This window comes from Perognathus longimembris, chromosome 13 (assembly GCF_023159225.1).
Source record: "Perognathus longimembris pacificus isolate PPM17 chromosome 13, ASM2315922v1, whole genome shotgun sequence".
Classification (NCBI taxonomy): Eukaryota; Metazoa; Chordata; class Mammalia; order Rodentia; family Heteromyidae; genus Perognathus; species Perognathus longimembris.
The window spans coordinates 61,241,261-61,256,238 of NC_063173.1; the positions used below are offsets into that span (position 1 = coordinate 61,241,261).

At 72.3% G+C, this 14,978-nt stretch overlaps 1 protein-coding gene across 1 annotated transcript in view; it reads right to left on the minus strand.

Moving 5' to 3' along the window:
- The window catches only part of Shank2 (SH3 and multiple ankyrin repeat domains 2), a 221,363-nt gene that overhangs the window by 162,423 nt on the left and 43,962 nt on the right, over positions 1-14,978 (minus strand). Inside the window, 1 exon segment of the mRNA XM_048359764.1 lies at positions 5,033-5,099. Within this exon segment, the coding sequence (XP_048215721.1) occupies positions 5,033-5,099 (67 nt within the window).

The following is a 14,978-nucleotide window of genomic DNA, read 5'->3' on the forward strand; positions in this document are numbered from 1 at the left end:
CCTGTGAGAGCCACGGCACAGATCCCCCCGCCCCGTGCTCCCTGTGAGAGCCACGGCACAGACCCCCCGCCCCGTGCTCCCTCCGAGAGCCGCAGAGGCCCAGGCGGCCCTGCGGCTGCCCCCAGGTCTCCGACGGCCGCTCCCCTGCGTGAGCCGCCTCCAGCTGACGTACAGACAGCGAGCGCTTTCCTCCCAGCACTGGGGTTGAGCCCGGCGGGGCCTGGCGCTCGCTCGACGGGCGCTCGCTCCAACGCCTGAACCGCAGCCCGGCCCGTTCTGATCCCCGATTCACACTTCCCCTGGGGCTGGGCTGACACGCCACACACCCCCCACCGTCCTATTAGGGGGCTGAGACCCCGCCGTCCCCGTCTCCAACATCGCGGGGTGATAGGCGGGAGCCGCCACACGTGGCACGCTGCTGCAGGTTTTTCAGAGTCTTGGAACGTTCCGGGAACGCAGTCTGCCGTGGGAACTTGGTTCAGAACTTTCCCAGGAGGCGAGGTGGGTGAGCTGGGGGGCTCTGGGCGGAGGGGGGCGGCGGGCAGGTCCCGGGGGACACGGCGCGGTCACCTCCGCGGCCGCTGTGGGGGTGGGGACGGGAGGGGCCGCCGCCCCCCGGGCTTTGCCAGGAAAGGGCAGCGTCGCAGCGGGAGCGCCAGGGAGGAGGCGCGCGGCGCCGAGGGAACAGGCCGCGCGCGCGAGGGCGGCCGGCGGTGACGCCCGGCCCCGGCGAGGCAGAGGACACGCAGGACGGGGCCCCCCCTCCGCCCGGAAGGGGAGGCCGGAGGGGCTGCGCGGGGCGGGGGGCGCGTCCAGGAAGGGGGCCGGGGTCCTGGGGTGCGCGTGCGTGTGTGCGTGTGCGTGTGTGTGTGCGCGTGCGTGTGCGTGCATGCGTGTGCGTGTGTGTGCATGCGTGTGCGTGTGTGTGTGCGCGTGCGTGTGCGTGCATGCGTGTGCGTGTGTGTGCATGCGTGTGCGTGTGTGTGCTGGCAGTGTGGCCGGGGCGGCGGAACCAGCACACGGGGGAACCAGCGCCCCACGGCTCCGAGCACACGGCCCGGGTCACACCCTCCAGAGCCCAGTGCCCACCACAGGCTGGGCCGCAGAGGGCGGCAGACCCCAAGTGGAGGCCTCTGAGACATCGGAGCCGGAGACGGGCCGAATGCAAACCCCACCCCGCCGCCCCTCCGCCACACGCGGGCACGGCCGCAGCACCCCGCCGTGCGTGCGGCGAGGTGAGCCTGCTGCGTGATCAGGACCACGGACTCCAGACGTCTGCAGAGGGGGAGGAGCCACCGACACGAGACAGACAGGACCCCGGCCGCAGAGCAGAGAGCCAGGGACACCCGCCCAGCGCCAACACACACAACACAGTCAGCACCCACTTACACAGCACCCTAGCCCCGACGGGGAGGCGGAGGGGGCGTGGCGAGTCTCGGGGAGACCCATCAGCCGGGGCGTGGCAAGTCTCGGGGGGCTCGGTGCCTTCTCAGCCAGTGGCTTATCTGGCACTCGGTGCGCGGGTGGCGGCGACAGAGCCCCAGGAAAGCACGGCCCTGACGTGTCCTGGAGAAGGCTCAGAAAGGGGGGCTCCACACCAGGGGACCGCAGACCGTCCGGTCTAGTGAGTGGGGGTGCATCAGACCTGGGGTCCTCCCGGGGGGTCTCCCGCTTCCTCGTGGAGCCACCTCAGAGGGCCCAGGGCTCACTCGGGGTCACGGGCCGCGTGCCACCGGAAGTGGGGCATCTCACGGTCTGGGTGCCGGGAAGGCAGAGACCCGCGCTCAGGTGAGGGGGGAGCCGGGCTGCCTGCCACACGTGTGCACGGAGAGCCGTGGCTCGGGCGGCTAGGGCTCAGTCCTCACACACACACACACACACACACGCACACACACACAGCGGTACATTAAGAACCCATTGAGGAACCCCTCCCTCCCTCCTCCCTCCTTCCCTCCCTCCCTCCCTCCCTCCTTCCCTCCCTCCCTCCCTCATCTATGCACAACCACAGCGTAAGGACACCGTGGGTACCTAGCAACCAGATGCAGGCCCCAGTCGGCTAAGCCTGCACCAAACCACAGGACAGTCGGTGGCTCCGTTTGAACTCTCTCTCTCTGTGTCTCTCTGTGTCACACACACACACACACGCACACACACACGCACACGCGCACGCACCCCTCTTGCATCTCCCCCCACGGCCCCGAAAGCACAGGCCGGCACAGGCAAACAAACCTCGCTCCGAGGAGGAAGAGCAGCCCATATCACTCCGTCCACCCGACCCGGCGGCCGCCCACAGAGCCGGGCAGGGTCCCCGCGGCCACCCCGCGGGCCAGGCGGGCCGCCTCCCGCCGGGGCTCGCCACCGCGCGCCGCGCTCATCGTCTGCATGGCCGCGGGGGGCGCGGGCTCCCCGCCGGCCTTGTCTCGGGGGGGCTGCCGTGCCGCGGAGGTCATCGGAGCCCGCCCCCCCCAGCCGCCGCTCGTCCGCTCGCCGGCTCAGCCCCGCTCCACGCGGCGCTGGCAGCCGGGGATTAACTGGGATCGCCCCGGCCTCCCTCGCCACACCGCGCTCTTCCAGCTGGCGGGTCGCGCCGGCCGTGCTTCGTTTTTAAAGAGGAAGGGGTTTTCAAAGGAGACCAAACCCACCGCGACACCCGCGGAGACTCCGGCTGGGACCCCGGCGGCCTCCCCGCACCCACCCCCCCCGCCCGCCCGCCCGCCCCGCCCCGGCGGCCTCAGTGGGGCCCCCGAGCTTGCCCCGTTCCACGTCCAGAAAGCACGCCCCGGCTCCACAGCCCCGGCTGCCGGTGTGGAAAGGCCTTTCCCGGAAGGAATCCGCCGCCAGCCGCACGCCGCCCCTCAGTTTACCAACGCGTGCGCCCCAGCACCGGCCCGCCCCGAGTGTGACACGAGCCCCGGCCCCCGGCGAGGGGTGGGGGCCTCCCCCCCACGTCCCCCGAGAGCCCTCACGGGCGGGGCAGGCCGCTTTCACGTCTGCGTCCCGGCCTCCGCCTCGGGCTGGGCCTCTGCTCTCCTCAGGAGGGGGTGCCCCTTACACCCCACACTGGGCAGAAGAGGGTGGAGGCGCGGTGCCACCGCCGACCCCCCACCCCAACTCCCGAGGGTCCCCACCGGAGACACAAGCCGGGCGGAGAACACCCAAGGTCTCCAGGGGGTCCCCGAGGCCCCTCCGCCCAGGACCGGGCCAGGGCAGGGCAGGGCAGAGCAGCACCCTGCCCCCCGGGCCGTGGGGGGCACCAGGCAGGGGGCAGGGAGCCACAAAACCCCGAGCTGGAAAGCAACTGTGTGCGGGCGGGGGGGGGGGGCGGGCGGGCAAGGCACGCCCCCACCCCTCCGTGCCCCTCCCCCACATGCCCCTCCCCCACGTCTTCCCACCCGCAGGCCCCTCCCCCACGTGCCCTCCCGACATGCACAGGGCCGGGACGCACGGCGCACGGTTTGAGGGGGGCTCTCGATCTGCTGACGACCACGGGCCTTCTGCCCCTCAATGCCGGGGTCACAGTCCGGGCCGGGGAGGCAGGCGGGGCGCCAGTGGCTGACACCCCTCGCCCTAGCTACTCAGGGGGCTGAGATCTGAGGGTCACAGCGCAAAGCCAGCCCCAAACGTCGGTCTCTTCTCCCCAGCCAACCACCCCGAAGCCAACCGCGGAGCTGCGGCTCAGGCCTCAAGTGCAATCGCTCAGGGACGGTGCGAGGCCCCAGGTCACGCCCGGGTCTGGGGGCGAGGAGCGGGGCTGCTGGCCAGTCCTCACACTCCAGGGGGGCTCGGGGGCAGGGTCCGAGCCCCCGTCTGCTCCACGCAGTCAGCGGGCTGAGAGGACCCCGGCGCTGCGCGGGCCACTCGGGGGGCGGTCAGGGCCCCCAGGAAGGGGACCCGGGGCGTGCTGGGCGGAGACGCGTGAACGCTCCACTTGGGGGGGGGCCTGCCCCCGCAGCCAGGAGCCCGTTTCCGTCCCCCCCGCCCCGACCCTCTGCCCCGCCCTCCGGCAGGAGGCCCATCATGCTGTGACTGCAGACACGCGTGCATCCGTGTGCAAGGTGCACGTGTGGACGGCGGGGCGGGGCGGGGGCGGGCGGGGGGCGATGCGGGCCCGGCGCGGGGGGCCCCGCATCCTCTGACCACGCCCGGAGCGCGTCCAGCGGGGGTCCATGCAAGCACACAGCTGACGCACGCGGCGCCCACCACGCAGCCTCGCCCCCACCCCGAGGCCGGCGGGGCGACGGGGAGGCGGGCGGCGCCCCGAAGCTCACCGCTGCCGGTCCACCGGGCGTGGTCCCCGCTGCAGGTCCTGTGGACGGCGGGGGCCGGCGGCCGCAGCCCCGCGGGCCGGCCCACGGTGCGGGGCCGCGCGCAGCCCGCCGCGGGGCCGCGGGGGCGGGGAGGAGCCCCGGGCGCGGCCCTCCCGGTCGGCACGAGGGGCACTAGAGAGGGGGACGGCCGTCAGCACCCTGCTCCGTCTCCACCCCGCCAACGCCTGCGCGCACCCCGGGCGCCTCGCGGGGCGAACGTCTCGGCCTCGCGTCCTTCCTGGGCTTCGCGAGGCGGGGAGGGGGCGGCTTGGGGGGCTCACAGCACCCCGGAGAGGAAGGGGTAGGGGTTTCTTCCCATCCTCGCTCAACCCCATGCGTCGCCCCGCATCTGCGCAGGGCCGACCCTGCCCCCCCCCCCGGCTCTACAAGTGTGAACGGGTAACTAAGGAGAGGAACCGGTTTGGGGCGATATTTAGGAAAATTAGAGACCTTCGTCAGATGGAAAGTTCTAGATCCACCTTAGGGCCCCCATCCACGCCCCTTTCCTCCCCCCTCCCCACCTCTGGTGTCCCCCCACCCACAGCAGCCCCACGGTGGGTGCTGTGGGGAGAGACGGGGTCCAGCCTGCTGGGGAGACAGCGTGCACCCCCGGCTCCCGCTCCACGGAGGAGCAGGACACGGGGCGCGGAGCCCGAGGCCGGGGGAACGGGGCTTCCGGAAGCCCGCCAGCTCCCGCGGCCAACACCGATCCGCGCGCTACTCACCGACGTCCGTCTCCTTGTGGTTCTTGATGTACTCCGCCAGCTCGAAGTTGCCCGCTATGATGGCCACCTGTGAAGGGGAGAGGGTGCAGGGGTCAGCACCGGGCTCCCGGCGGAGGGGCGCCAACGCCCAACGCTGTCCTCCCGGGGCCCGCTGGACCAGCGCCGCACGGGGCCTCCCGGAGGCCCCGCTGTACAGCGTGACCAAGTTACCACCGCACCGGGGCCTGCGCGTACCAGTACCAGCACCGCTGCCGTAGTCGTGTGCGTGTGTGTGCGTGTGCGTGTGTGCGTGCGTGTGTGCTGGTACTGGGGCTTGAACTCCAGAGCTGTGCACTGCCCGTTAGCTTCTTTTTCACTCGAGGCTAGCCTACCACGCCCAGCTTTTTGGGGGTTCAATGGGGACGTAAGTCTCACGGACTTTGCTGCCTGGGCTGGCTTCGAACCCTGGTCCTTCGACCCCAGCCTCTGGAGTAGCCAGGATTACAGGTGTGAGGCGCGGTGCCCTGCTTGTCTGGACTCTTCCAGGGAGGTTATCCACAGCAGTAAAGATTTCAACAAGGCCAGAGCGTGGGAACGCTCCCCCACCCGCCCCCCAAAACACACGCACAGCACACACTGGGTCTGATCGTGCCGGGGACACCCAACCTTCTGGCCGGACGCGAGGCAGTCCCCCTCACTCTAGACAAAGCGAGGGCTCCGGGGAGCACGCAGAGGCCACTGGGTCGGCGTGAGCGCCCCTCCTGCACACCAGGGGGGACAGCGGGGAGTCCCGCGGGAAGCCGCCCCAGGGCAGCCCCGCGGCCAGAGATCCGGCTCGGCACCGACTGGCCAGGCCTGGGCCCGAGACCCGAAGGGAGACCAGCACCGGAGCCCCCCAGGTGGAGATGTGCAGGGCGCCCCTACGTGGCGGAACAGCACACCCGGCACAGCCCCGCGTGGTGACCCTGCCCGGGGAAAGGACGGAGCCATGGCGGAGTTGAGAAACGCAGCCTTGGCAGTCAAGGGGGTGCGCACGTGCGCGTCTGTGTCATCCGGCCCTCTGTTCCCAGCCTTGTGCTGGTCCACTGAGGGGAAGGGCCTCGTGGGCGTCCCCGGCCAGGCTGGCCTCGGATCCCCCCGCCCCGGGGAGCCGGGATTCCGGGCGTGAGCCACGGTGCCCGGCAGGCCTCACGGGTGCGGACGGCCCACGGGCCCTTGGAGGGGGTTTCCGGACGGAGCGTGGAGGGAGCGGCTGGCGCTGCCGGCGGGGAGGCGGCTGCGGAAGGGCCTGGGGGGGGAGGGGGGGGAAGGAGCCGAAGCGCGTCGGTTTGGGAGGTTCTCAGTCGCACCCCTCAGACGAGAAGGGAAAGCGGCCCACAGGGCAGAAACGGAGCCCGGGCGAGGCTAGGTGGCCGGGGTGCAGGGCTGGGGCCGGGGCAGCGCCCCCGGAAGCACGGCCCGGGGCGGGAGAGGGGGGCAGAATATGTGCTGAGGGTGCTGGGGGCTGAACGGGACCCAAGAGACCGTCGGGAGACCAGCCGGACCCCATCGCCGAGGGAAGCTGGAAACGGCGCCCGGCTCCTGGGGTGCCAGCCGCCGCAGGAGTTCAAACCCGCGGACTGCGAGCACGCAGGTGGGCAGAGACCCTCGCCCCGAAGGCACCGGTGAGAGACAGGGATGGAGGCGGGGTGCCGCTGTAGAGTCCCAGCCTAGGACACGCGAAAGGCCCCGAGTTCAAATCCCAGTACAGAAAAAAAAGAGAGAGAGAGGCCAATGAACCCGCTTGTGTAACTGACGCTCCCGAGGCCAAGGTCTGGCGCCTTCCGCGTCGCCCCCACAGCTGGTCTCAGACCACCAAGCACCCGGGGCGCGGAGGAATGCGAACATTCGATTTCCACGACGGCCCGGTACGTTCCCCCCTCCCCCCCCCGTCACCCGGGGGCCTGGGAAGTGGCCGCCCACGGCCTCGGCGACCACCGCCGCCCGCCCCGGGCTCCCACGGGCTCCCAGGGGCCCGGTAGGCGCTCGCCCCTCCCCCCGGATCCGCCGGCCCCTGGCAAGTCCGTTTCCACGGGTCCAGCGCCGCTCGCACCCGCCACCCTCGCCGCTCGGGAGGCTGGGACGGGAGGCTGGCGGGAGGAGGCCGGCGGCGCTGCCGTGAAGCTGAGCCCCCGCGTGGACAGCCAAGTGGAACGGACACGCCGGCTCCATGGGTGTTCAGGAGTCGGGGGGCCCCAGCAGCTCCCCGGGGCCCCCGGCCCCACTGGCGGAGCGACGCGGAAGCTGGCAGCCGCGTTCCCGCTGGCACTGGGCGCTCAGACTTCACACGCGTGGCGTCTCTCCCGCTTCCGAGTCTGGAACGCGCTGGCTACCCGTGTGAGGACTCGGGGTGGGGGGTGGGGGGGACCGACGAGGCTGGAAATACTAGTGCGCCGAGGGGGGGGGGCTGGGAGCAGAGGCCGGGCCCCCCACACACAGGGAGACACGGGGGAGGGGGGCATCACCCTTACGGGGGGAGGGGCCGCCGTCCCTCCTGGGGCCAGGACACCCCTGCCTGTGCCAGGGGCAAACCCAGGCCCACCCCTGGTCTCCCATGGGGGAGCAGGGACGGGGGGGCAGGGACGGGGGCAGAGGCAGGGGACGGGGCGGGGAGCAGGGACAGGGGACAGGGACGGGGGCAGGGACGGGGGCAGGGATGGGGGCATGGACGGGGGGGCAGAGGCAGGGGACACGGGCGGGGAGCAGGGACGGGGGCAGGGACGGGGGCAGGGACGGGGGGCAGAGGCAGGGGACAGGGGCGGGGAGCAGGGATGGGGGCAGGGACGGGGGGGCAGGGACGGGGGGGCAGGGACAGGGGACAGAGGCAGGGGACAGGGGCGGGGAGCAGGGATGGGGGCAGGGACGGGGGGCAGAGGCAGGGGACAGGGGCGGGGAGCAGGGACGGGGGACAGGGACGGGGGCAGGGATGGGGGGCAGAGGCAGGGACAGGGGCGGGGAGCAGGGATGGGGACAGGGACGGGGGCAGGGATGGGGACAGGGGTGGGGGGCAGGGATGGGGACAGGGGCGGGGGGCAGGGATGGGGACAGGGGCGGGGGGCAGGGATGGGGACAGGGCTGGGGGGCAGGGATGGGGACAGGGGCGGGGGGCAGGGATGGGGACAGGGGCGGGGGGCAGGGATGGGGGGGCAGAGGCAGGGGACAAGGGCAGGGAGCAGGGACGGGGGGGCAGAGGCAGGGGACAAGGGCGGGGAGCAGGGTCTCTCGGTGGCGCAGAGCCCGTGTCTGGGCTCTGCGAGGCGGATGGAGACAATGCCCTCCCTGCACCCAGTGCGAATGCGTGACGCAGGCAGTGCCCTGCTGGGGTTCCCCTCCCCCCGCACCCCGTGCCCGAGGCCTCCCCTGGGAGGCCTCCCCGGCTCCTCTTGCCAAAGCAGGGTGCCCGCTGGCAGTGCCCGCCCCTCCCCGAGGCTCGGGGAACCGCTGCGCCCCCTCCCGGGCACGCCCCCCCCCCGAGCCCCAGGAGCGCACGCCAGGACACCCCTCCCCCCCCGGGCAGAACGGGGGCCCCGGGGGCCCCTGCGGAGACCCGCCAGGCGAGGACGGACCCTGGCTGGCACCCAGGGCGGGAAGGAACGACGCCGTTCCCGAGGAGGGCCGAGCGGCGTGACGCAGCAGCACCGGGCCAGACGCGGAGCGAGACCCTCACGGGGGCTCGTCGTGGAGGAAACAGCTGCCCGGGGTAGCTCGTCTCACCCACAACAAGAAGGCGGCCGTCTGCACCGGCCAGCCTCCAGCTAGCCACAGCCTCGGCCACCGCGCCGACAATCACCTCGCCACGTGTGTGAACCCCACAGCACGCGCGTCCCCGACACAGAGCCGGTGACCGCGAACCCCACGGCACGCGTGTCCCCGACACAGAGCCAGTGACCGCGAACCCCAGAGCACGCACGCGGCGTGCGGGAGGGGAATCACGCCAGGCTGCGCGGTTCCCGCCCGCCATCCCAGCTGCCCGGGGGCCCGAGGCCCGATGACTGCAGTTCAAAGCCAGTCCTGGCAGGGAAGCCCGTGAGGCTTTCCCGAGCCCAAGCGCAAAGCTGGAAAGGGAGGTGCGGCTCAAGTGGCAGAGCGCCGGCCTTGAGCAAAAAAGCCAAGCCAGGGGGAGAGACCCCGAGCTCAAGCCCCGGCATGGGCACCAAGAAACACAAAACGGAACAGAACGGGACAGGGAGGCCCGGAAGCTTCACGAGCACAAAGAATTTTGTGTCAGCCAAACGCACCATCTTGGCTTTCCCAGATGGCACGCCGACAAAATGAGGCTCTCTGGAACAGCACGGCCCTGAGGATGCTCTGCTCCCGGAAGTCCTGCTGCAGAGCTAACTTCCTCCCAGGGTGACGCGGGGGGGCCCGGGGCTCCCGGCTCACGGAGCTGGGGAGAGGCGGAGGCTGGGTGGGCATCGCCGCTCCCGGAATGTCTGCAGGGTGCCGTGACCGGGGAGGGGTGGGGGGAGCACTGGCTACCGTGACCCCACACGAGCAGTGGACACGCGCGCGCGCACACGCCCCAGCACCCGGCTTGGCTTAGAGGCCGGGACTTAGAAGTAGGAATGAAGCCGGGTGCCGGTGGCTTGCGCCTGCCATCCCAGCTGCTCAGGACGCTGAGATCTGAGGATCACGGTTCAAAGCCAGCCCGGGCACCACGGTCTGTGAGACTCTATAATCTCCAGTGAACCCCCCAAAAGCCAGAAATGGAGCTGTGGTTCGGGGGGGCGGGGGGGGGGAGAGAGGGAGAGAGGGAGAGAGAAAGAGAGAGAGAGAGAGAGGGAGGGAGAGAATGGAGCTGTGGTTCTGGTGCTAGGGTACAGCACTAACTAGCCAGGAGAGAGAGGGAAGGGGAGAGAGAGAGAACACACATGCTCTCGGGCGGTGTCCAGGCCTGGGATTGGAGACGCACGCACACACACGCACACACACACACGCACGCACACACACACACGTGCACACACGGGAGCAGAAGCGGAGCTCCATTTTCCGAGGACAGCAGCAATGTCCCCTGGGGCGCACGGCAGGGCTAGGTGACTTCAACCCTGGCCCTGGTGTGTCGGGGTGGGGGGGAGGGGGGACGGGTCGCCCCGGGCGGCTCTCGGGCTCAGCCGGTGCCCTCCCGGGTCCTCCGCGGCGGTCCCGCCCCGCCGTCTCCCTGTGCTTAGGAAGCCGCTAAGCACGGTCGGGGCGTTGCTGCCCCCCCCTCCCCGCCCCGGCCACCTGCTCACAGCCAAGCGCACCCCAAAAACGCGTCTGCCACCCGCGTCAACGGCGCCCTTACACTCAGCCTGCTCCAGAAGGGGCCGGCCGCGCCCTCGCGCGCGGGGGGCACCGGAACCTTCCAGACGGTCTCGCTTCTCCCCGTCCTGTGGGCTCGCCGTCTCGGCTTCTCGTGCCGTGCGGGGGACCCGGGACCCCGCTCCGCCCCTCCCTCCCTCCCCGACCGCTCCCCGGCGTTGGAGAGCGGCGGCGGCGAGGTCGCGTCCTTCGGAGGACAAGGCCGCCCGGCCGGTCGTTCGGTCTGATCCCCCGCGGGAGGGGGGCTCTCGCGTGGACAGCGCCCACCCGCCCCGTCCTCGCCGCCCCTTCCCACCCCCTCCACCACAGCCCTCGTCCCGATCCCGCGGAACACGCCAACGCCGGGGGCCCGGGGCTGCGGCGCGCGCGCGAATGCAACCCCGCGCAATTGAAGCGTGGGGAATCGCGTCCCGATACCCCGAGGAATAAAAACCCACGGGGGCGTTTACCTCGTGAGTAAAGACGAGGAGGACGCAGAACGCGGAAGGAGAGGGAGGGAAGGGAGGGAGGCGCAGGGAAAATGGGGGGGGCCCTAGAAGGGGTGCTCAGACCCCCATCAGAGGGGCTGGCTGGTCCCCACCGGCACGGACGTCGCGACGTGTATACTCCAGCCGGCTGGCGAGGCTGACGTGGCGTCTCCCTGCGTTTCGATGGGCATCGGCCTCCCCCGCAGCTCAGGGCGCCGAGCCTTGTGCACGGATGCACGGATGCGACCTGCACATCCACGGTCACCACGACGCGGACGCGGGCCCCGGCGTCCCTCCCCAGAGGACTGGCCGAGGCGGGCCCCGGGCGTCCCTCCCCAGAGGACTGGCCGAGGCGGGCCCCGGGCGTCCCTCCCCAGAGGACTGGCCGAGGGAACGTGGCGTGGGCGCGGCCCGGCACGGAACCCAGCCTCGAGGAAGCACGGGGCCCTGCCCTCGGCAGCTGGCGGGTGGCCCTGGGTACCATTGCGTTCGGTTACACAAACGCTGAACACAGAGCGGAGGATTCCGGGGCCGGGGAGAGGGGGGCAGGGTGAGGAGGGAAGACACGGCACGCGGTGGAAAATCACATCCAACCCACGAAGAGACACCGTGACTACAGAGCAATTAGAAAAGAAAAACCCTGAGGATCCTCGTACATAATACAGTATCACTACCTACAAGCCAAGGACTCGAGGGGGGGGGTCCACCCAGGGACTTGAGACCCACAAAAAAGATTTGGGGGTTCAGCGGTGGTTCTCAAGGTGCTGTGACGTCCCATGGAAACAGGGTACGAGGCCTCCTCCCCACAGGAAGGGCTCTGGGGCGCCGGGGGGCAGAGCCGGGGACACAGGTGGGGCGCGGGGCCCTCGGAGCCTGTGGCGGGGCAGATTCTGCCTGGGCTGTCCGAACTGGGGGGCAGGTGGCTGACCCCAGCCAGCACAGAGGCCTGTGCCAGCCCTTCTGGTGTTTTCTTTTTCTTTTGTCGGTCGTGGGGCTTGAACTCTGGGCCTGGGCGCCGTCCCTGAGCTCTTCAGCTCAAGGCTCGCGCTTCACCTCTTTGAGCCACAGCGCCACTCCTGGTTTTCTGGAGGTTAACTGGAGATAAGAGTCTCATGGACTGTCCTGCTCACACTGGCTTTGAACCGCGGTCCTTGGCGCTCAGCCTCCCGTGTGGCTGGGATGACAGGCGTGACCACCGGCGCCCGGCCTTCCTAGCGATTTCTGGGCATTGCCCGGTTGCCCGGCCAGCGCGCCCAGGTCCTGACGTAGCTCGTGACAACACGGACGTCTCCCTTTAAACACGGGACTCGGTGTCTTGGGGACGCTCGGCTGCCACTGGGGATCATCTCCTCTCAAATCCACAGGGCTGCTGTCCCGGCTCTGCCAGCACACGTGAGCAGACCGCACTGCCCCCCCCCAGCCCCCCAAATCCCCCAGCAACTCCCTCCCCGTGCCGAGCCTTCAGCTCCCTCGCGGTGATTCCTGTGCCATCTGTGGGCAGATAACGAGGAGGATAATCCCAGAGCGGCCCTGGGGGGCTTCCCCTGGGGGGCGTCCCCGGACGCGCCTCGGCCCCCGCGGCTCCAATGAGACTCAGCCTCTGGGTCAGCCAGCGGCGCGGGCACTGCGCCCCCAAGAACAACAAGCGTGGCCCCCAAGTCCAGAAAAGAGCCAAAGGCAACGGGCTGAGGACCAGAGAGCACGCAGGGGGCAGGATCCTCCAGAGGGCTGCCCGCCTGCCGCGGGGGGGGGGGGGGGAGGACAGGACAGAGGCGGGCGGGGGGGCCCGCGGGAACGAGGCCCTGACAGGGCGCGCAGGACGGTTCCCTGGCCGTGCCGGGCCCCTGACGCCCCTCCCTCCTCGAGCGTGGCCCTACGGGGTCCCACGGCCTCCCCCCCGCACAGGTCCCCCGGGGGCTGGCCGACAGGCACGTGCGCGCCCCGGTCCCCACCCCCACCCCACAGCAATCAGCACGGGGGCCAGGCCGGGGCTGAGGAGAGCCAAGGCCGCCGTGCGGATAATGCCCGCCCGCCCGTGATCCCCAAAGCCGGGCTAATGCGGCCCTGCACACCGGGCTAATGCGGCCCTGCGGACCGGACTAATGCGGCCCTGCACACCGGGCTAATGCGGCCCCGCACACCGGGCTAATGCGGCCCCGCACACCGGGCTAATGCGGCCCTGCACACCGGGCTAATGCGGCCCCGCACACCGGGCTAATGCGGCCCCGCACACCGGGCTAATGCGGCCCTGCGGACCGGACTAATGCGGCCCTGCACACCGGGCTAATGCGGCCCTGCACACCGGGCTAATGTGGCCCCGCACACCGGGCTAATGCAGCCCTGCGGACCGGGCTCCGCGCCAGGCTGACCCGCTGGGGCTGCGGAGGCCGAGGAGCCAAGCGGACTCAGAGGAGGGCGTGGGGCCGGGCCGAGCGCGCGGACGTGGGGAGAGGCCTGCGGGCGGGAGGCAGGCGGCAGACCTGGACGGTGCGGCCGCGGCCTGCCCCCCGCCACGCGGCCGTCCGTCCCCGCGGCCGTCCCCCGCGGGAGGGAAGGCGGGCCCATCCCGACCGCAAAGCCAGCAGAGATGAGCGCGCGCACACACGTGCACACACGGGCACACCTGCTCGGGCACGCTCCGCCACCCTTCACGCGCGAGCACGGCTTGCTTCAGAAGTGATTCCCAGAATTCCCAGGGACCCGCGTGTGTCATTCAAACGCCAAGTGACGGGAAGTCCCGCCCCGCCCGCAGCCTCCGCGCCGGCCTCTGGGTGGAGGTGCGAACAGGACAGACGGGGGCCCCTCTCTCCTCGGGTGGCCGGGTAGAGGGGAGGGGGCGGCCCGAGGCCGCGCCGAGCCCCGCACGGCCTCCTCCCTGCGAGACGCACCCTGCGGAGTGTGCGGCACGCTCACGCCCGGCCCCGGGCTTGGGTGCGAGCGGCTGGTTCCTGGTGGGACGCGGGAGAGCGAGGTGCGTGAGGGGGAGCTGCTCGGGGAGCCCCCCCTCCCGGCCCCCCGGGGACCCCAGCTTGCCTCAGAGGAGCCCCGGGTGTGGCCTGGCCAGGGGGCGCTCGCGGACCGCGCGTGTGAGCCGAGCCCCCGCACCGTTCCCCTCCCCGGGGGGCGGGTGCCCCCCTCGCCCGGACGCCGCACGCCTCCGTCCCGCCTGCCGTGCCCACCCGTGATCCAGCCGCGCTGGCTCGAGCTGCCGGCTGTGCGGCTCGGGCCGTGGACTCGACATCTGGGTCCTCACCCGCGGCAGCAAGAGGACGTCCCGCCCACCGCCACCCTCACCACACCCCAGCTTCCTGCGCCCCGTCGGTCCCGGCGGCCAAGGGGGGCAGCGGGGGTGCCGGGGCCCGCGGCTCGAGGGGGACAGCGGGGTGCCGGGGCCCGCGGCTGGGGGGGCAGCGGGGTGCCGGGGCCCACGGCTGGGGGGGGCAGTGGGGTGCGGGGGCCCGCGGCTCGAGGGGGGGCGCAGCGGGGTGCAGGGGCCCGCGGCTCGAGGGGGACAGCGGGGTGCCGGGGCCCACGGCTGGGGGGGCAGCGGGGTGCCGGGGCCCGCGGCTCGAGGGGGGGCGCAGCGGGGTGCAGGGGCCCGCGGCTCGGGGGGGACAGCGGGGTGCAGGGGCCCGCGGCTCGGGGGGGCCAGCGGGGTGCCGGGGCCCGCGGCTGGGGGGGCCAGCGGGGTGCCGGGGCCCGCGGCTGGGGGGGCAGCGGGGTGCCAGGGCCCGCAGCTCGAGGGGGGCAGCGGGGGTGCCGGGGCCCATGGCTGGGGGCGCAGCGGGGTGCGGGGGCCCGCGGCTCGAGGGGGGGGCAGAGGGGTGCCAGGGCCCGCGGCTCAAGGGGGACAGCGGGGTGCCGGGGCCCGCGGCTGGGGGGGCAGCGGGGTGCCGGGGCCTGCGGCTGGGGGGGGCAGCGGGGTGCCGGGGCCTGCGGCTGGGGGGGGCAGCGGGGTGCAGGGGCCCGCGGCTGGGGGGGGCAGCGAGGTGCCGGGGCCCGCGGCTTGAGGGGGGGAGCGGGGTGCCGGGGCTCGAGGGGGGACGCAGAGTGGTGCCGGGGCCCGCGGCTCGGGGGGGCAACGGGGTGCCTGGGCCCGCGGCTCGAGGGGGACAGTGGGGTGCCGGGGCCCGCGGCTCGAGGGGGGGCGCAGAGGGGTG